General features: G+C 34.9%; 1 protein-coding gene across 1 annotated transcript; it reads left to right on the top strand.

Moving 5' to 3' along the window:
• The first annotated feature begins 54 nt into the window (after positions 1–54).
• On the top strand, positions 55–22,527 carry LOC100375747 (centrosomal protein of 72 kDa-like). The gene is made up of 14 exons (XM_085500816.1): positions 55–150; positions 2,557–2,722; positions 3,641–3,795; positions 4,074–4,135; positions 4,297–4,399; positions 4,785–4,910; positions 7,333–7,521; positions 10,655–10,831; positions 15,231–15,364; positions 15,623–15,800; positions 16,299–16,504; positions 17,762–17,879; positions 19,262–19,376; positions 20,711–22,527. The coding sequence occupies exons 1-14, from the start codon at positions 87–89 to the stop codon at positions 20,898–20,900; spliced, it is 1,983 nt and encodes a 660-aa protein (XP_085356942.1). The 5' UTR covers positions 55–86; the 3' UTR covers positions 20,901–22,527.
• The last annotated feature ends 945 nt before the right edge of the window (positions 22,528–23,472 follow it).

Below are 23,472 nucleotides of genomic sequence, written 5' to 3'. Positions count from 1 at the left end.
AAGCACTAGCCACCCCTACTCATTAATAGCGTAATCCGACGTTTCAGGTGTTTCCGCTATAGCAAGGTAACTCAACGTTCGAAAAAATGGCGCTCACCGTAACTGAGGATTGGATCTGCGAAAGAGTTCAGTTAAAACACGACAATCACGGTGAGTATTGACGTTTTCTCAGCTTGTGTGTCAACAACTAGTCCTCCTTTTGAACTGAGTTGATCTATGTGTCAGGTGCAGCTAACGGGACTATGTAAACGTCAACACACGAACATGATTTTGATTGACACACAAAAACACCAAATCCCAAAGGTTGTCACTTGGTAACTTCATTTACACTGTTGTCAGTGATGATTATTTTTTCTAATCAAGACCGATTAGTTGAACATGCACAGTGATGAATGTTTTCTGTCGTATTCTTTACAAAGTTTTGACCAACGTTTCAATTTCTGTTACCCTGACTACATGACATATGAGTTATAACCACAGTATATGTCAATGGAATGTTCTTGGCCGCATTCCAAAATAAATACCTGTGATTTATTTTCTGTTTCATAAAATTGTTTAATTTTTAACTTTTTAGTTCACTGTTCCTTAGCTACCGCGTTACTTATTGTTGTTAGTAATACGATGCGATGACTATCTAGGTCACGTAATAACGATATATTTGTTTAATTTCAAAACGATATATTAAGTATTTAATTTATTATGATGTATTGTTTTTGAAGTTTAGTATGGTGTAGTATTCAAGAAATGCCAACATTTTCATTTTAAAGTTTCAGACTGTTTATAAAAATTTAAAAACTTTAAAAGTTTTCTCAACTAGCGTAAACAATGCCCACCATTGAAGTCAAGTCACTACATGCCAATAACTGACAATGGCTCAATACCCGGGTACTTTGGTATCACTCTAGACAGCATTAAAGTGCTCAAGTCAAGCACAATCTTGTTGCTAGAGACGTGTAGGTTAGTCATGTAGACATGGTTGCAGTGTGAAAAAGTCCATTGTAAACATAAATGACAATTGTAGAAGTACCGGTAATCCTGATCCGGTGTTTAGTGTTAAAAAGCAAGCAAAAGCATACAGTCTATTGTGAATATAAAAAGATACTGTGGCACATTATTGATTACCGTATATTACTAGTATGTATGAACAAATATTTTAATTACATTTCAATTAATTAGTGTTTGCCTTTCAGTCGCCTGGTTACAAATCAGGAAATAAAATGTAGGTCAACTACCATATAGGAATTCCTTTTTCATTTCAAAATATACTATTTGTCACAAACAACTGTTAATAAAAAAATGCTTTCCAGATATCATCAATAAAACATTTCCTTTGTCATTTCCCATAATAGTGTACAACATTCTTCATAATTTTCTACTACCCCGCCACGTGATTGATTTCAATAAAATGGGGACTTCTCAACCCTCATTTTTTGCATTGCATTTTATTTGATGTTTAGCCCTGTGTAGGGTCACTTTGCCCATGCAATTGTGTCTGAAACAATTTTATTTTGATGTGGTTATATTAAAATAAATCACAGCTGTTGTCCAATCAAAGAGTTGAACTAGTTCACTGCTCTGTCTACATGCTTATATTTTTTTTAACATGAATCATTTATGTTATCTGATTATAGCACAGTGCTTTAATACAAATCACATATTTGAAATGGCTATTGTGAGAAATTTTGAACTGAAAGTTTTTGGATAATATCTCATTCTTTATTTAGAAAATAGTAAATTGCATATTTTAATAAATTGTAATTCTATACCGGTAATACCATATACCCAGGGATGAGTTTTCACAACAGAATTCAATGGACTGCACATACTATGACTGGAATTGGTGCTGATTTCACTCTTTACTTACAATATGTGATATGCAATGTACCGGTAATAGCAGTGTAATGTCAGTGTAAGGTCACTCTAATGTCAGTCTAATGTCAGTGTAATGTCAATGTACTGTTAATGTCAGTGTAAGGTCACTGTAATGTCAGTGTAAGGTCACTGTAATGTCAGTGTAAGGTAAGTGTAATGTCAATGTACTGGTAATGTCAGTGTAAGGTCACTGTAATGTCAGTCTAATGTCAGTCTAATGTCAGTGTAATGTCAGTCTAATGTCAATGTACTGTTAATGTCACTGTAATGTCAGTGTAAGGTCACTAATGTCAGTGTAAGGTCAGTGTAATGTCAATGTAATGTCAATGTACTGTTAATGTCAGTGTAAGGTCACTCTAATGTCAGTGTAAGGTCACTGTAATGTCAGTCTAATGTCAGTGTAATGTCAGTCTAATGTCAATGTACTGTTAATGTCACTGTAATGTCAGTGTAAGGTCACTAATGTCAGTGTAAGGTCAGTGTAATGTCAATGTAATGTCAATGTACTGGTAATGTCAGTGTAAGGTCACTCTAATGTCAGTGTAAGGTCACTCTAATGTCAGTGTAAGGTCACTCTAATGTCAGTGTAAGGTCACTCTTAAGTCAGTGTAATATCAATGTAATGTCATATTTATAAGTAACACGTTTATTTTCTACTCAATACATTTTTGTTTTTCTCAACAGATGATGTCAGATCATTGTCATTACCGGGAACATATCATGAAAAAATTACATATCTTGGACATGCATTCCGTAACTTTCGCCGCCTTAAACATCTTGATTTATCCCGGAATGCTCTCATCAGTCTGGAAGGAATTGATCATCTAAAGATATTAGAAAAACTCAATCTGTATCCTTGTGTATGGTTAAACTATAGCTCATAGTTACAAACTTTATCAAGGACAACCTATGCTGATTATGTTGATCTACTGTTATTGTTATTACAAGGGAAATCATTATATCTCAAATTGAATCAGTCTCTGTCAATTGTGAGGTTTTTCTGATTTCACACCTGTAATTAAAGTTATGCCCTCGCACATTTAAAAAGCACTGGAATTTAGAACATGCATTTCTTTGTGAATTTATTTCTGGGGTGGCAATAACGTTTTTCTTTGTGTTCCAAAATTGAAGGGTACTAAAGTGAATATCTATTAACATAGCATGTTCACATATGGTAATTGTTGACCCTTGCCTTTTAGTTGACCTAAGCCACCAGGAAGGATATACTGTTTGACCACATACCTCTGCTTCTTTATTTATTACATATTTTCATTGCATAATTTTGGCAACGTCCAGTCCTGATAAATTCATTGACCGTCATGCAACTAATCACTACCTGTCATTGGACTTTTAAAACATTGAAACAAAATTCAACCTGTCAACAAATATAACCTACTACCGGTATAGCAAACGTCTTCAAATATCTGCATGAATTGTTCAATATGATGTCATCATGGCGAGTAATATTGTTCAAAGTCTTTTCAAATTTGCTTGAATTGTACCATTGATGTTGAATCGTTACAGCGGGTGCAAGATATTTACATACATCTAGCTCTCATACCTGGTAGGCAAATACAGAGAGATACTTTGCAACATACCCAGACACTTTCCTGAGCACTTAATCAACAAACGTCAAAAGACTGGACGCCGTATGCTATTGATGCGCGGCCACAATGGATGGCCTAGTTGGACTATTCGATTGCTTTGTTCAGAGCAACAATTCATTTTTACTTGTCATCAAATTATATTCCTTGACATGTGCAACTAGATATTATAATAATATACCAACTTTAAAAGAGCTCTACAGATTACGATTTAACACTTCTTTACAAGAATTAGATCTCAGATTAAATCCTGTGACTAAAGATGAACCGGATTATAGATTATTTCTGGTTCATATGCTACCAAACCTCAGGAAGCTAGGTAGGTATTCTTGAATTATAATATTAATCAATAAATCTTCCAACTATTAAAGGTCTATTCTTATTTGATATCTACATCTTTGCTTGTCAATTATGACAAGTATAGCACTTACTTCCTCTATCTACTATTTAAGACTAGTGTTGATCCGTCACACAGCTATTCGGATTGATTTGTATAAATTTTGAATTGTGCAAAACAATGAATATGTATATATTGTTAGAAATTCTGCTGCAATACTTTATAATAACATTTTCTGTTTTTTCTACACTTAATTGCAGATGACCGTGATGTAAGGGATAGTGAAAGAAAAGCTGCTCTCACTCATTTTACACCCGACCAGGTATTACCCATCATGCCTTGTAAATCTTTAGTAAATGTACCATTAAAGAGACTTCATAATGTAAAATCCTTTGAAAAGATCTAAAAGATTTTTTAATTCTCAAATTATTGAAAACCCCACTAGATATTTGTTATGAATATTGTTTTTGTCACATTACCTAGGCAACTGAATTGACAGAACATCCAGCATTACCAAATCCTGAAGAGGAAAGGCAACCACATCCCAGGGCTGAGTATGTCAAGAGTATAGGAAAAAAATCAACAGGTAAAAAAAAAAAGTTGGTCTGCATAAATTTGAATATTTTGTGGTACATTGTATTAGATACTGCATAATGTGAATGAATTATGATTAGGATGCACCATATTTACTCTATTAGAAGTGCATCTTTATTAGAAGCATGTGTAAACCAGAAATTGTATTTATTGTATGCAAAATAATTAATATAATAAAAAATAATTAAAATTACTCATTTTGACCAGAAAACGGCTGTAATTTATATAAGTGTATATGCTACTAGTAGAGCTAATACGGTATAATTATTCAAAGACACTAGCAACTAAATTGTACATGAATCTAAATGACACTATTCTTTAATAGCTTGGATTATATCACTTGATATTATAATTTGTTTTGTTTTTAACGTTTTCAGTTTTAGATGACGATGATTGTGAAGTGTTGGACTTGATATCCCGTACAGCCGGTGATCTCGGAAAACCACGCCAAATAACAGGATCCTACGCTAAGCTACCCTCTGTAGAGGAGCATGCGATAGAAGGTAATAACTTGATTCTTTCTTCATAATAATTATTGTCAGCTTAATCGTGTTTGTTACGGAGTTGAGTGGAATAACACCAATAGTAACATAATAAGAAAATGGTTGAACTAAAGATGCTAGAGAATACAAAAATGGGCTACTGCAGTCTTTTCTTTGATGTAAGGTTTCTTGGGATTCAAATATGGTTTTGAAAATTCATCGCTACAAGATTATGTTAAAAAATTCTACAACAAGCTGCATCATGCATATACAAAATCTAGGAAAATAATAGTCATGTTTTATGATCGACAAATTTCAAAACAAAAACTTGCATAGTATACCAGGATTTGAATAAATTTGATACATCTTGGAGTTAATAGAGTGAACAAGAGAATTTAACATGTACCGGTAAGTAAATAATAATACAATATTTTTATTCAGCGATTTTCAAACAAAAATAAGTCTACGCCACAGTACTTCAACACAGTGGTACCTGAACTACCTAGTCTATTGTAAACATATTTGATAGAGTGTACTTTTAAAGCGAGAGGGTCCACCTGCGTACACGTGGGAATTTAATCCCAAGCGACGATATCAACACATGCTAAAAATGCTCATGGGTAGACGCTTGTTTGTAATCAATGACACGCTATGGCCATCTGACGCATACACAGCTGCTGAATCAATAACCGTGGCTGAACGCACCACCAGAGTCAACTACATGTAGTTTTCTTTCCAAGATTTTTTTTTTTACTGTGCAAGATGTCTCGACGAAGATCTGTATTATCTGATTTGAATGGCAATGAGGGGGAGAGAAGTCACAGCGAGCGCTGAACTGAATCGGGAGATGCAATCGCTTAGGTTTAAAGTTGTCTGTCGATCGGGTGGTGAATTTTCAGTTTGTTTGCTCCGTTATTATTTTGTTGATTTGTAAAATAACCTGTTCGCCATAAATCGTGTTTTCCGTTTTTTAGTTCCCAAAACTGTTGTGACAAAATTAGTGTGATGATTCTTTTTCCATCTTCAATGCGTAATACATAGTACCGGAACAACTGCTGGCGGGGACTACTGCCGGTATCTTACATTCAGTTCACTTTCTATATCATGTATAACAAATCTAACTTCATTGAATTCGTCAAATTATTTATTGAGAATGTGAAGATTAAGAAAAATAAAACAGGTAAAACAAGGATGCTCACACACACGCTTTTACAGCTGCTTGACTCGTGCTTTACGTGTAGCCAAGGTATAGCCAAGTTCGGGCCCAAGTGTTTCACTTCCGACTCATTGTGGTCCATGACACGTAATTTGGTCACGAAAACTAAGTCTGCCATGTGCTCAAATTTTCTACCTTCTGTTTATACCTCCATGGTCTGATCAATTAAATCGTGGAAGGTACCTTCCATGATTAAAAGTTTCATAATAATCGCTTTACATACTGTCGACGTTCTTCTCCAAATTTCCTTGCATTCGTTTTCTTTCATCACTGTCACAGTCGACCCCAAGACGGTTTGATAGTCGACTGCTTGAAGAGCGAGAAATTCAACGAAATTGAATTTGTGGACGATCGTAAATGGAATGCGTGTAACTTGTACATCGGAATACTAATACTTGTATTACTAGTCTGAGCTTGTACTGAATGCACGAGACTGTTTATATTTGCTATGGGTGGTGACTATTATGCAAATTATCTGTCTATTATGTCTTTGGCTGATTAATTAAAACATGGCTTTCAAAACAATGACATGTGCTTTTGTTTTTAATTAACAAAAATTGATTTTTACACCCTATAAAAACATCCAATTCACTTGTTTTCCTACTGAGTGTTTGCTCCTTGTAGTCCAGCATTGAAAAATACAAAAAAGTAGAATTTTGGGTTTCAAAGCAAAAAAGATGTACAGCATTCTTAAAATGGTTTGATATAAACTACTGACTGGGGAAAGTGTGATATGCCAGTTATGGACTCGTTGCATGTATCAAGGCGGTTTAATACATAAAACGCCATTCCATTTCCTTTGATAATCGCCGCAGTACTTTTCCTGTATACCACGGTTCAACCTTTGAAAGCCAAGGTCATATTTTTTCATCTTTCACCATATAAACTTTTAATTCGCAAAGGAATTGTATGAAAATACTATAAAATACTTTATTTTAGCTGGAATTAATTTTTGTTGAAAAGACTTTTTGGGTGTTGTATGGAATTTATTTTCACTGATTTCTGACAAGTTGAATGTAAAATATAGTAAAAAAGGTATATTCGCTGGATTTTATTTTCACTGAATCATTCCTCCAGCGAAAATAGTGAAAATTAATTCCAAGCAAAAATAAAGTATGCTACAGTACTTAAAAATGTGCAAAATGTAGCATTGAAATCAAGAATTTAATCAGATCACAATCCATTTAATAAATTATTGTATTCATATGGCATTTGTAATTTCCACAGATGCCCGAGTACTTGATAGAGCTGAAATGATGTCAGATGCCCATCCCTATGACGTGAGAAATCATTTGCCAAGTACCAATTTCCCTCCTTCACCAATAATGACTTCATCACTGAAAAAAGATGAGGAACCTGTTGGTAACCATGGAAACTATCAATCAAGGCAGATATATAATCAGCCTCATTCACCGAGTAAGTTTTTATTACTAATTATAGTATTGAAACTGCTGAGTTTAATCTGTCTTGCTTAGTACTGTAAAAGGGTTAATTATTCACTGGGTTTTAATTTTGTTTTTTTCGCTGACTGGAAAATGCACTAAATTAAAACCCAGTGAATATGTAAAATTGAGCATAGAACACATTATCTAAATGATAAAACCGTGAATTTAAAACCTGAATATGCCTGAAATGCTAAATCAGTGAAATTTAGTCATTTTACAGTACTACAAATGACAGTATTTGCTCTTTTAATTCCAAACTACGCGTAGGCTCTTCCAAGTAATCTAAATATCATTTCTAAATTATTATCACATAGTCTTTCCCAATAAATATTTGTACCCTAGTTTAGTTGATTCATTTCGGTACAGTAGTGTATTGTTAAAATCATGGTTAGGTTAGTCAGCTGGCACCATGCTTTTAGTGAATTGTATTTGTGTTGCTGTTTCATTGCACAGTGTAAATTTTGAGCTGTCGGTATTTCAGTGTTTTTATTTAACACTTATTACTATTAATTGCATGCATGGTAATTCAGTAAAAGGCTCTCATCTAATACTTCTCTTATCATCGTACTAAATTGATATTAATAATCATGTAAATGTACTTAAAGCGTGGTGGTCGTTGCGCAGCGCGTGTTCGAATTTCATGTAAATAAACAATGTATTTTACATGCGTTGTATACGTCGCTATGAGTCCCATATCGAACAGGACGCAGCACGACGACCACTGCCCTTTAATAGCATAATACAGCAATCTTAGTCGTTTGTGTTTAAATACCCCTGTCCTGTAAGTTGCGCCCGCTAGTGATGAAACAATAGATGACTTTCCCGGAAGTCAAAGATACAGCTTTTCGCATGCGCGCGCATGCAAAATTGGGGTGTGATATTGTGCTTCTGGGTGTACCAATTGACGTAACAAAAATAAAATTCTTTTCTATCGACTATCAGTAAACTGACATGTTTGTATTATCCGCCATGACAAAGCAGGTCTATTTTTGCACCCCAGTTTTGCTACTTCCGGGAAAGTGGTCTATTGACGTCACAGAAACATCCCGTCACTAGAGGGCGCAATTTATAGGAATGTTATAATACTGTAGAATACTTTATTTTCGCTATTTATGCTGAAGGAATGATTCCGTGAAAATAATATCCAGCGAATATACTTTTTTTTCTATATTTCACATTGAACTCGTCAAAAATCAGTGAATCAAGCAAAACGCCCAAAAAGCCTTTTCAGCGAAAATTAATTCCAGCGAAAAACTAAAGTATTCCACAGTATTTAAAGTATATATTGTAACAGTCATTGAACAGTGTACTGTGTAATTCACTTCTATACCATGTTGCTGTATATAGATTGTGCAATGTATCTGTAGCATTTGTCCTGTCTGTCCGTCTGTCTGTCTGTCTGCATGTATTACTAGTATACAACAAACCAAACACACACAACATTAATAAATAATGTCCACTGTTCATACATTAATTTGTATATCTAATTGTTGCATTTCATGTTGTACTAATACCTGTACGTAACCAGTTCTGTTAACATTATCATATTTTCTCTATTAGAAACATGCCTTCAGTGTAGACACAAGTCAAATTTAAATAAATTTGTTTCTTATATTGTATATGCACCTTTTATATATGAATGCATGTGATATTGGCATCTGTTTCTAATAGAGAACATCTAGTAGCACTTATTCTCTGTTGTCTTGTCGCCATGGACCACTATATTTTAATTACCGGTACAATACACAAAGAAAATATTATCATAGTATTCAAAAGTCTGATAACGAAGAAAAGTTCACTTGTATTGCTTGCAACTGCACTATTTATCTAGAAAATGGTATATAAAAATAAGAGACTACCAAACCGGTCTTTCTCCTTTTCAATTACACAGCTGATATTATTACTGTTAAATCTGTATTAGAAGCTGCATCCCTAAGTCGCACTCATTATTTTTGAACACTTGAAAATCATTCACCATTTCTCATATGTGTAGATGCTCTAATAGAAACCGCCTCCCCACCATTGTATTGTACTATTTTAAAACAGATTTTACATTAATAAGTAATGATACTAGGTTTGAAGTCAAACAGCAGACTTTCGCATACATGACTTTCTCCACAACATTATTTACAAGAAAATATGTTTACTGATGCATTCTGTTGTGATTATAAATTCACTGATAAATAATCATATAAAACTTTAGTGAGTTCAAATTTATAAACGTATATCACTCCATTTAAAAAAAAGTATGAAAGTTTAAATGGCTCATTTGTCTGTGAATTTGATACAAAGCTATTTGTATACAAGACTAAATATGCATCTCTATAGTTTGGTTTTTACACATTGTAAAATAAATATTTAAATTCTTGAAATTGTAGATTCTGTAAAATTTAAGTTTTATCTATTAAGTATGATGATTTAATATTTCAATCTGTTGATTTACAATGTTGATACATTTCGGTAAAAGAATCGCTACATTGCGATTATAAATATTATTGTCATCTCCACTGTACTTTTACTGTTCATTATTTGTAAAATTTAGAAACTAAAAATACCACCGAAGTTTGCCGAATCGTCATATCATCAACCATTATCATGGTTATTTACAATTGCCAAAATTTGCCACTCCCTTACGATTCATGGGATAACTATTGAATTGTCTATTTCTTTTTTTTTTTCATCCCTCTTTACTTGTGTTTGTCTTATCACATGTCATGTCTCTGCACATATCCTGGTGTTGTCTATACATGTATATGTCTGCTACTCTGCCTCTATTCTATCTACTCATTATTCCCTTAATGTGCCTTAACTCTTTAACCCTTCATTGAACATTGCATGTGATAACTCTCATACAATATACACAATAATTTTCTGTTGAATTCTGTTTTTACTTGTTCTGTAACGTATTTGTGTCCTATTCTCTCTACTCATCTTTGCTTTGTTTGTCTGCTGCTTTTTCTTGTCGATCTTTGCATGCTCTACAGATCGTGAGAGACATCCACACATGCTACGTGAGTATACGCCACCTAGATCCAACACTGTGGGGATCTTACCAATCATAACACTGACTCCGCCCTCTCCGACTGATAAATCATCCCCTGTAGGCAAGATATCGCATCACCAGGCGCACAGGGAGCGCATGCGTGTACAGTTTGCGGATGAAGTTGAGCAGATTAGGAAAGAAGGTGATCCTAATATCCGATTTGGGGACGAGAGTAAAGCATACACTGCTTATACTTCTAAAGCTAATTTCACGCCAGCACCACAAGGGTCATTAACAGGTGTGTGGATTTCATTTACACTGTCATGATTGCAATTATTATCATCATCATAATAATCATCACATCAATATAAAAATCATTATCACCATCAAAATCATAATCATTATTGTCATTAAAATCACTATCATAATCCTGCTATCTCAAACTACAGTCAAGGTAAATTCTGCACTCCTTCGTCTAGTTTGCAATATTTTGTTTATCAGGCATACATTTTGTACATGGATCTCAGTGATTCAGATGTGTTACCATCCTTCTCTACTTTGCCTATTTCCAAGTGTCCCTCCAATACATATATGGGCGGGATTAAATCATTCATGTAAATGCAGATACTTCAATGTAATTTGACTGTTCCACAGTGTTCCAATCAAAACCTCTGTCATATCTTGTTTTTTTTTTTTTATTGGTTAGCCTCTATGTGGGTTGTATTGATGAAGGCTATGATATGGTTTACTTATCACTTTTCTATTTAATGGGAGTAATCAAATGTCATTGTCTCTGTATACTCACTTGAAATGAGTATTGGATTACATTGACCGGTTCATTATTGCAGCTGTGTGCATTGTTAATCTAATCACCTCACATTCAATGTTAATGGTCTCCATCTGATCAGTTTGCAGTCACTGCTGCTCAGATTTTTACAAATCATCATTCCAGTTCCATTCAGTCAACCTCATTTTCATCAGAATCAAAACATTGACAGTGGTGTTTTTGCTTTAGATGAAATTGGTAGATTCATGTGTTGCATAGTGGCACATTCATGTGTTGCATAGTGGCACATTCATGTGTTGCATAGTGGCACATTCATGTGTTGCATAGTGGCACATTCATGTGTTGCATAGTGGCACATTCATGTGTTACATAGTGGCACATTCATGTGTTGCATTGTGGCAGATTTGTGTGTTACATAGTGGCAGATTCGTGTTTTGCATAGTGGCAGATTCTTGTGTTGCATAATGGCAGATTCATGTTTTGCATAGTGGCAGATTCTTGTGTTGCATAGTGGCAGATTCATGTTTTGCATAGTGGCAGATTCGTGTTTTGCATAGTGGCAGATTCTTGTGTTGCATAGTGGCAGATTCTTGTGTTACATAGTGGCAGATTCTTGCGTTACATAGTGGCAGATTCGTGTTTTGCATAGTGGCAGATTCTTGTGTTACATAGTGGCAGATTCGTGTTTTGCATAGTGGCAGATTCGTGTTTTGCATAGTGGCAGATTCGTGTTTTGCATAGTGGCAGATTCTTGTGTTACATAGTGGCAGATTCGTGTTTTGCATAGTGGCAGATTCGTGTTTTGCATAGTGGCAGATTCATGTGTTGCATAGTGGCAGATTCTTGTGTTGCATAGTGGCAGATTCATATGTTGCATAGTGGCACATTCGTGTTTTGCATAGTGGCAGATTCTTGTGTTGCATAGTGGCAGATTCATGTGTTGCGTAGTGGCACATTCATGTGTTGCATAGTGGCAGATTCATGTGTTGCATAGTGGCAGATTCATGTGTTGCATAATGGCACATTCATGTGTTGCATAATGGCACATTCATATGTTGCATCGTGGCAGATTCACATGTTACATAGTGGCAGATTCACGTGTTACATAGTGGCAGATTCGTGTTTTGCATAGTGGCAGATTCTTGTGTTGCATAGTGGCAGATTCATATGTTGCATAGTGGCAGATTCTTGTGTTACATAGTGGCAGGTTCGTGTTTTGCATAGTGGCAGATTCTTGTGTTGCATAGTGACAGATTCATATGTTGCATAGTGGCAGATTCATGTGTTGCATAGTGGCAGATTCATGTGTTGCATAGTGGCAGATTCATATGTTACATAGTGGCAGGTTCGTGTTTTGCATAGTGGCAGATTCTTGTGTTGCATAGTGACAGATTCATATGTTGCATAGTGGCAGATTCATGTGTTGCATAGTGGCAGATTCATGTGTTGCATAGTGGTAGATTCATGTGTTTCATAGTGGCACATTCATGTGTTACATAGTGGCAGATTCGTGTTTTGCATAGTGGCAGATTCTTGTGTTGCATAGTGACAGATTCATATGTTGCATAGTGGCAGATTCATGTGTTGCATAGTGGCAGATTCATGTGTTGCATAGTGGTAGATTCATGTGTTTCATAGTGGCACATTCATGTGTTACATAGTGGCAGATTCGTGTTTTGCATAGTGGCACATTCATGTGTTGCATAGTGGCAGATTCATGTGTTACATAGTGGCAGATTCATGTGTTACATAGTGGCAGATTCATGTGTTGCATAGTGGCAGATTCATGTGTTGCATAATGGCAGATTTATGTATTCATAATGGCAGATTCATGTGTTGCATAGTGGCAGATTCATGTGTTGCATAGTGGCAGATTCATGTGTTGCATAGTGGCAGGTTCATGTGTTGCATAATGGCACATTCATGTGTTGCATAATGGCAGATTCATGTGTTGCATAGTGGCAGATTCATGTGTTGCATAATGGCACATTCATGTGTTGCATAATGGCACATTCATATGTTGCATCGTGGCAGATTCACGTGTTACATAGTGGCAGATTCACATGTTACATAGTGACAAATTCATGTGTTACATAGTGACACATTCATGTGTTGCATAGTGGCAGATTCATGTGTTACATAGTGGCAGATTCATGTGTTGCATAGTGGCAGATTCGTGTGTTGCATACTGGCAGATTTATGTATTCATAATGGCAGATTCATATGTTGCATAGTGGCAGATTCATGTGTTGCATAGTGGCAGATTTATGTGTTGCATAGTGGCAGATTCATGTGTTGCATAGTGGCAGGTTCATGTGTTGCATAGTGGCAGATTCTTGTGTTGCATAGTGGCAGATTCTTGTGTTGCATAGTGGCAGATTCATGTGTTGCATAGTGGCAGATTCATGTGTTGCATAGTGGCAGATTCATGTGTTGCATAGTGGCAGATTCATGTGTTGCATAATGGCAGATTCATGTGTTGCATAGTGGCAGATTCATGTGTTGCATAGTGGCACATTCATGTGTTGCATAGTGGCCGATTCATGTGTTACATAGTGGCAGATTCGTGTTTTGCATAGTGGCAGATTCATATGTTGCATAGTGGCAGATTCATGTGTTGCATAATGGCAGATTCATGTGTTGCATAGTGGCAGATTCATGTGTTGCATAGTGGCCGATTCATGTGTTACATAGTGGCAGATTCGTGTTTTGCATAGTGGCAGATTCTTGTGTTGCATAGTGGCAGATTCATATGTTGCATAGTGGCTGATTCATGTGTTGCATAGTGGCAGATTCATGTGTTACATAGTGGCAGATTCATGTGTTGCATAGTGGCAGATTCATGTGTTGCATAATGGCAGATTCATGTGTTGCATAGTGGCAGATTCATGTGTTACATAGTGGCAGATTCATGTGTTACATAATGGCAGATTCATGTGTTACATAGTGGCAGATTCATGTGTTGCATAATGGCAGATTTATGTATGCATAATGGCAGATTCATGTGTTGCATAATGGCAGATTCATGTGTTGCATAGTGGCAGATTCATGTGTTGCATAATGGCAGATTTATGTATGCATAATGGCAGATTCATGTGTTGCATAGTGGCAGATTCATGTGTTGCATAATGGCACATTCATGTGTTGCATAATGGCACATTCATATGTTGCATCGTGGCAGATTCATGTGTTACATAGTGGCAGATTCATGTGTTACATAGTGACACATTCATGTGTTGCATAGTGGCAGATTCATGTGCTGCATAGCAACAGTAAAATTAAAAATCCAGAAAATCCTTAAAGCATACATGCACAAATTTTATTATGCATGTTCGTATGAATAACAAATGATATGTTGCTCAACAAGCCTTTCTTGACTGTCAAGGGAATCTAGGAAATTTTTTTTTTGGAAGTTACGACTAACTATGATTGATGGCGTGACTCTCATTCTATCGTGTAGTTGCATGCTTCCTTATTTTCATTGTTTGTAAACATCAATGAATTATTCATGTATAAACATGACTGTCAAGTGGTAGTTATGTAAAAGATTTGTTTCAATGATTACAATGGTGACAAAAGTAATACTGTAAAATACTTTCACTTGGAATTTGCTATTTACTTTCACTGAAGTGATGATTTAGTGAACAATAAAATCCAGCTAATATACCTTTTTCATATATTTTACATTCAACTCATCAAAAATCAGTAAAAATTAACTCAAATTACCCAAAAGGTTTTTCAGCGAAAATTTATTCTAGCTAAAATAACATTTTAAAGTCATGCTTAAGAAATACAATTTCAAAAATTGTTTTTTTTTTATTCCATCACTGATATAGCCTATTTTAAACGTAGTCATACTGTTAAGTTGAATGTGTTTAAAGTCACATGTCTTTATGTTTGATTTATTCAGAAATTGATCGAAAAACACCAATGCATAGTCAGCCTGTTAGACACACAGACAATCCCACAGTGCCTTCCAGTGCTTCACATGGCAGAGATGCTAGCCAATCAGACAGTAGAATAATGTTGTCAGATGTACCTATGGTAAGATCATGTTGCATTCCCAATATAATGTTGTCCCAATATAATGTCCTTCAGTGAACTACGTCAAAGTGTATGAAAACATATTCCTGTATCGTAGAAGGGTATGATCACACAAACGCACACACATAAATGCCACTGTCTTCCTCTAATGTAAATTTTTTTTTACTTTTTGCTCAAATTGATTTCGACCTTAGTTTCGGGAATTAATCAGGCTATAGTTTTATCGTAACTGATGCTATTTCATCATTTTATTTGCAGTCACCACCAACCAGACAACGAGGAGAACCTCGTCAATTGCGCAGTACAGAATCTACCATAGATGATGTTCAAAACATATCACTTGGTGAAGACAAAGATTTTTTTGAGAAATTCCTCACCCTCGTTGACAAGTATTGGAATGGATCCAAATCATTACACAAGAATGCCAAATTTCTAAGTAAGTAGCGATCTGTTTATACTTGGTAAAAGTGTGTATTACCCTTCAGCTACTTTAGAATGGCATTTTATATAAATTTAGTCAAGCTCATTTACAGACAGTTGCCTGCACTTGGAGTTGTAATGTTTTTTGGTAGGTGGGATATTAATTTGGATTCTGTGCATGTCTTTTCTGTCTGTAAAATTTTGGATTGATTTGGGTCAAGTTGTTTTGTTATCCTTTCCAATATGGCTGACAGAAAGCCATTTTTTACCCATAAAATCTCATTACTTTGAAACGGTCAAATATTTTATTCCATTCAAAAGTGGGACAAAAATTACATATGTGCTTTCTCATTTTTGCATTCCAATTTGATATGTCCATGTGCTCTTCGCCATACCAACTTTGATTGACTTATCAAAAATAGAAAGGTTAGATACAATGATTTACATGTATTGTTTATTCACTGCTGTGAAGATAAGAAAACACACATTTCCTAATATGGGCATATCTATACAGATCTCGCCAAGACCATGTTATCCAATCACATGTCCGATATGAACACCAGCGGCATTACAAATATTGATAAACTGAAGGAAGATTTAGCACATTTTGCACAAGAAAATGTAGCACTACGTGGTAAACTATCTCGGGTGAACTCCAGTGACCAAGGTCAAGGTAACAGAGAAATGAAATCGGCGTTGGATCAAGCATATAGAGATTTGGTGAGTATTTATTCTATTATAAACATATACAATGTTTGCTCAGCCTCTATTTGTAATGCTCTATTAGTTTTGTCTTTGGTTAAAATAAAGATCTTGCATACAATCAATGTAATTTGGTTTATGTGTAATTTTACTAAGGTGACAAATATGGTAATGGGTCAGCTGTGCTTCCTGTAACCTTTGCAGTTAACATATTTCAGCCAACTAGAGCCAAATTTTCTTTTTTTACGCATTTGTGCAGTTTCTGTCCTTTTCACTGAATTCAATCGTAAATTTGGACCGGACAGACGAAATGTGAAATGACTTCTAGCTTTTGATCAACAAAGGTTTTTTCAGAGTGTTAATATCATACATTTAGCAGTAAAAAAAGTAATATTGAATTTAAATTTCTTAGAAAAGAAAGAGCCTTGTTCAGTGTCAAATTTGCTTTGAAACACTTGTGGTCATTGAGCATAACTGTTAAAGTCAAATTGAAATAGTTCAGATAAATACTGTGATATAGGGCGCCCTCTTGTGTCAAACATTGACAATTATGATGTTTAATTAACGAAATGTTTCTACTTGAATTTCAATTTCCTATCATAGTATCTTGAGCTTAATCTTTTTGATTTTGCCACCTTCCGCAAAAACAAAAACAATTACCATATTTTCTCTATTAGTACCACATGTCTTAATTACAGAGGTGTCTCTGCAATAAAAATAAGTAATATATTAACCATTCTGTACACAGCAACTGCAATTTTTGTTTATATGCACTTCTATAAAAGATGTGCTTTTAATAGAGGCAATGCAAAAACCTGTTTTTCATGATTTGTCAACAGTTTTGATCAAAATCAGTAGCCAATGGAAAATTGTGTCCATTTAGTTCAAAATTGACAAAAGAATTTGCAAAATGTTGTACTGCAAAATTTTTTCAGGAAAAGTTAAAGCATTCAAAAGATTAACCCTAGTCTTGTCTTGTCTGGTCGATGTAAAAATGCACAAGGCTCACAGGATAAGGGTCAAAGAAAAGATTTAAAAAGCAAATACAATCGAATGCTACATGTGAATATGAATGTTTTCAATTTACTCCATTATGTAGACTTGGCCCTATAAAATATGAACCTTTGAATTATAAGATTGCAGCACCAAGATGTTGGAAAGTACCATTACTAAAAATAGTTCTATTTTTTCATTTCATATTTCAAGACTAACTTTTGCTCTATTAATGCATATTTTCAAAAAAATTTACTCGTGTAATAATTGTGATTCAAATAGGACCTGTTAAGATCTCGGTTACACCAATCAATGGAAGAGAATCAAAGATTAAAATCAGAAATATCATCACATGGTTCATTGATGGCTTCTAACAACGCTATGGAGAGTAAACAGATTGGTGAGTAGAAATATTCAGCCAGAAATATATGTCTATTACTAATAGGTGATTTTCCGTTCACTACGATATCTTACGTCTTGTCATGTAAAAATCAAATGATTTGATTTTGAGCTTGAATTTTTTGTTATTATAGCAGTTGATTTTTCAAAGTCATTTTTATTGAGATACCCTTAGGGACGACGTCAAAAGATCGATGTCGGATAAAAAACTTATTTCCTTTAGTTTGGGGGTGGGGGGTTTTGACCTCAAAAAGTTTCCATCCTACAAAAACGATTTTATTTTTTAATAAAGTCAAAAAAATCTTGGAGTATTTGTAGTTCGTTTTTTTTCTATCCAATCATGGACAGAAATAACCGAAAAGGGAAAAAACAGAAAAATGGTTTGGTTCGAATGTAAATCTGTGCGTCAAATGAGATGCATTTGTGAAATCTTTTTACACCCACCCGACAATCAACTGCTATGCAATACTACTGTCCGATTATCAATTTGTATTTAATGGTGAATGTAGTCTGACGCCATGACCAATATTTATCAATTAAGTTTCAGTGGGGGGTAGGGGGGTTTGGAAAAAAACTAAAGGAATTAAGTTTTTTATCCGACATTAATCTTTTGACGTCGTCCCTTACTTCGTCAAAATTATCATCAAATGTATATTGCACATTGTAAAGCATGAAAATACCCCCCAAAAAAAACTATTAACTTTTGTTCTCATCTAGACTGTCAAATAGTCTGCGAAAAAAAGTTATCTCAGCCAAAAAAATAAAAATATAATTTCGGAAAAAGAAAGGAATATAAAGTGTCAAATAATAGAATAGATAGTTATTTAATTTTTCATAGAAATTTCTGGAATTGGGCATATGACTTAGATAGTCGGGGATATTGTGTCATTTATTTTCATAATTAGAAGTACAGTGGCCCCTCACTAAGTCGCGAGTGTCGGGATCCAATTGCAATTGACGACCAGTAGGTGTCAAGTTGTTTCCTCCAGCCAATTAAATACATGATGCAACAAAATATTAGTTTTTTTACTTCAAAACTGTTAACAGAACACAATAAAATTTTTGGGAACCATACAACTTCCCGCGACTTACTGAGATGCTACATAGCGAGGGGTTGCTGTATCTATATTTTATACATCTGATTTAAAGCGTAGGGTTGTCACCTGCGCACGCGCGGGAATTGAGTCCATAGCAACGATAACAACACACGCTAAAAACGCAAAGACTCATGGGTAGACGCTTGTTTGTAAACAGTGACACGCTATGGCCATCTGACGCATGCGCAAGTGATGACTCCCCCGCTTTAAGTGTATTCAGTAGCAATATGAAATCCAGGATATGAAAGTTTTGTGAATTCTGACAGATAACTATCTATTGTTTCAGGGGATCTATCAAGAGAAAATGAACTACTGAAACAAGACATTGAGAGACTGAATGTTCAAACCAAACACTATTCACAATTACAAGAACTTGCAAATATGCTACAAGAAAGTCATAAGTAAGTTGTTGATTTGCTAAATTGTCATTGGTAGAAATGTACACAAACATAAAATTATGTGAAATTGACTCCGTCTTAATTCGTGTCGGGGATGGGTTCGAATGATCATTTATTTCCATTCAATTGTTCTAGTTACATTTATTGCGTGTTACGCGAGTCTTCGCTTAACGAGTACGTTGATATTTCATGCATCTGTGTTGGCGCCAGATCGTTGTTACATTGTTTCATTCAAATCTCTAGTTGGTCATGTGCCGGTCGTGCGCGGCATCTTTCAGTCTCAATTTAGTGAGCTGTGTATCATGTATATTTCACCTTTGAATAAAGATCCATTGACAATCCATTGATCTGCTTCCTATCTATGCTGGGAAACCACCAAGTGTTTTGTGGGACACACTCAAGCGTATGTTTTTCTCAACCACAATTCTCTTTGTAATTCTCTTTTCTTTGGGCACGTCTCATCTACATACACATGCATTTATTTTGCAATCTGATTCACGCTGGCTGAATGGTGGCTATTTTTGTGCTAATAATTCATCACGGAATCAGATCTTCGTCATGCATGTAAAGATTTCAAACTTGGTACATATATTGAACATGATGGGACCTTAAAGTATGACATTTTATTTTACATGTATTTGTTTGCTCTTATTCAAAATAGTTGACTGGCGAATATTTTATTTTAACACATTGACTCCTTCACCCTTCACACATATTCGCAGATTGCAGATTTCTATTTTATAGAAAAGCTCCAGCAGGCGGTGTACCACTATTAAATAAATGCTTTTTCGAAGCCATATATAACCAATCACATTTAAGCATGTAGACATGTATTCATTTCAAGTTCTGATTCAAGATGGCTGACTCAAAGCCTCTGTAGTGAAAATGATTGTTTCTATAATTGTGGAACTAGATTTTAGGCATTTGAGAATGGATTTTGTTCAAATTTGGGACATAATTTGCTAGAGCCTTCGATCTGCGTCATATCCTTAATGATTGCAATCACCTCTTGTACATATCTATCTTGGTACATACCGTACTCTGGCAATGAAAAGGGCTAAGGACTATGTTATGACTATGTTCTTTGTCAAAAACTCATGAAAGACGTAGGCACTGATTATTAAAGACTGTATTAAAAGTAAAGGTTGGAGAAGAAAGAAGAGAAGATTTAAATACAACTTGTAAATTGATTTACCAATTGATTTCACCATGAGTCAAAATTAGGTTCACTCTCAGCTTGCAAACTGCTTAATAATTTTGTACATTGATTTCATTGATAAAAATCTAATGATAATGATTACAGGTCTTTATTAATGATGGATTATTTGCTCATGCAGATCTCTGGTTTCCACTAATGACCATTTATTGAAAGAGCTGAGTGAGACGCGGTCTCGGCATTCCCAAGAAGTGAAACAGTTACACATGTCATATGGCGAACTGAAGAAAACGTTGGACTGGGTTCCGCACCATGGCGGATCTGGCAGCAATAGTAATGGTGTTGGGTATGACAATTACGACATAGAATAGACAATTGTATGTTCATGTCTAAACACATTTTCCATCAATCTGCGTGTGTTGATTGAGCGGTTGGTTGCCAAGCAGCTGAAGTTCGCAAGGTACACAGTAATGTTTGTCGCCGTTAAGAGACTTTGATTACATGCGATTAGTATTTGATTGAATCTCCAAGCTCGGAACCCGGCAGCGTCTGGGTTTCATATATATTTTCTGATAATGATAATTAATAAGATGCAAATCAATATTTGTAAATGTCAATCCATCGCAGATACAAAAGCAATCGAAAAATACAAAATACCGCTCATTAATATTAAGGTTGTCTGGTTTCACTGAAAACGCTTGATGTGTAATCACCGTTCAGTACAGTCATTGCCACACCTCTGATTGTGATGCCTCATTCTTGAAGTAGATGATAAATTACGGCAATTGTTCATGAGTTTTTGATGTGAAATTGTAAATTTTAATTAAATTAATTTATGATGTTGCCTGATATATCCTCTGACCTTTAAGTGATATTTATATGCATGCCTATAATTCTGAAATTTTGCTTATTAATGTCATGTTTTTTTGTTTGTTATGCCAATACCGGTAGTAGGGGTCAACTTTAATCAACAGGTACAAATTGGCACATGTGTTTCATTGTTAATGAAATTGAAATTTTATTGAAGTGCTGAAAACTATTTTGATGTTTTGAGCTTTTTCACTGGGTTTTAATTTCACAAACTTTGGCAGGAAAAAAATGAGTTCTATTATTTTGAATGTTCACATGGATTTAATTTAGTGGATTTTACTATCAGCGAGAATAGCGAAATTAAAAACCAGTGAGTAATTAATGCATTTACAGTACATCCAATCAGTAATTACGCCACTCCCACAGACATTGCTGGCTAACCTTCCCTCAATGCAATGCAGATTAAGAGTTAATTAAATCACATGATCACTATTAACCAATCATCAGTCGGTGACCAAGTCTCAAATCTGAATCTGAAAGATTGTGTATTTTTCTACTTATCAATAAGACAATTGAGCACATGTGCCAAGTATAATATTAAATGGTGCAATGAACGACTTTAAGTCTGATATAATAATAAAATGGGTCAAGGAAGACTTTAATGTCAGAAAACATTTATCAAATGTTTATTTCTTTTTATTTTACTTCTTGTAAACACTTCTTTTTTCAGTTTTTCAGTTGCATGTTGTTTTCTGAAGTGAGTGCAAACTTTCAATGAAAATCTATTTTTTAAGAATTTGAATGATATTGTGTAAATTATTTATTCATATGGGCTTCCAATAATGAATTTTTGCATGAAATAAACTAATTCACTATGTCTGCCAGTATTATTTGCAAAACTGGGATCACAGCGCCCTCTATTGGTGAACTACTGAAATACAACCATTGTGTCATACTTCAGGTTTCTAAAAGTCGTTTCCATGGTAACACTGATGTTGTAAACAAACACTTTGCGAGACTAATTTCACCCTAATAGGGCCTCTAGCAACCGCCATTCTATTGTGCTTGGTAATGAGGCATGCATGCTGGCATGTAAATTGATTTTTGACTGCTGTAGCCCTGTAATATAAAATATATTGTACTTAATCTATGTTTTTTTCTAATCAAAATAAACCAAATTCATTGGAACACTTCGTAGCACTGTTTTTAATGTCTGCACAGCACATTTCAACATTAGCAAAAAATTGGAATTTTTTTTTTCACCTGCGTTGTTTCTCTTTGTACTAGTCGTTTTGTTTAGGCATTGTAATTGATTCAACCAAGCGTATGCCATTATGCCTCGTTAAATACCCTGCATATAGTAGTTTGAATTTATTTTTGGCGAACCTTGCAAATAGACCTCCTGGCCCTTGGCTTAATCACTCCCATTATGTTATGGCTGTTTTATTTGCTGCTCAGCACAATGTCTATTGTTACTTGAAATGGGCATGGCCTCTACTTTATAACACATTGTCCCGTAAATACCACCATCACAGCTCTTCGTTTCCATACATTTTGTAATAATCAGTTTGGTGTTCATGAAAATGGCGACTTGTAATTTGTTTTTTTGTTACTTGATTTTATGATTTATTGTTTAAAATTGTAAAACTATGAAGGAATAGACCAGCTGGCCATTGATATCGGTACTTATTAGGTGGGTGGGGCCCCTAAATCAGGTAATGAGCCATATATCAAGTTAATGCACGGTTATTGCATACCAGACTTGTATGCCAAGAAAAAAACACACCTAGTTGTACTTTTTAGTTATTTATTAACCACAGACGTAACGTTTTTCATTGCATTTTTTTTTTGTGAGACACTTTTTTTTTTATGAGATACTTCCATACGAAGGAAACGCTGCACAAATATTTGTAGCAGTTGATTATTTTATTAATGAGTAACAGAACTTTTGTAGAATTAAGTTCTCATAATTCATAAAATTGTGAAGTTTCACAGATTACAGAAAATCTTTAGAACGCCATAATATTTCTGGTTCTGGGTCGGTTTTTGTTGAAAAAAATATGAAAATAGTGATGAAAGTTGATTTTGTCATTCAAACGTTTATAAAAAAAAACGTTTACAAGTTTGTCAACC

Source organism: Saccoglossus kowalevskii, chromosome 6 (genome assembly GCF_978046115.1).
Source record: "Saccoglossus kowalevskii chromosome 6, keSacKowa6.1, whole genome shotgun sequence".
Taxonomy (NCBI): Eukaryota; Metazoa; Hemichordata; class Enteropneusta; family Harrimaniidae; genus Saccoglossus; species Saccoglossus kowalevskii.
The sequence above is the reverse complement of the archived record's forward strand: the minus strand, read 5'-3'. Positions and strand labels throughout refer to the sequence as shown.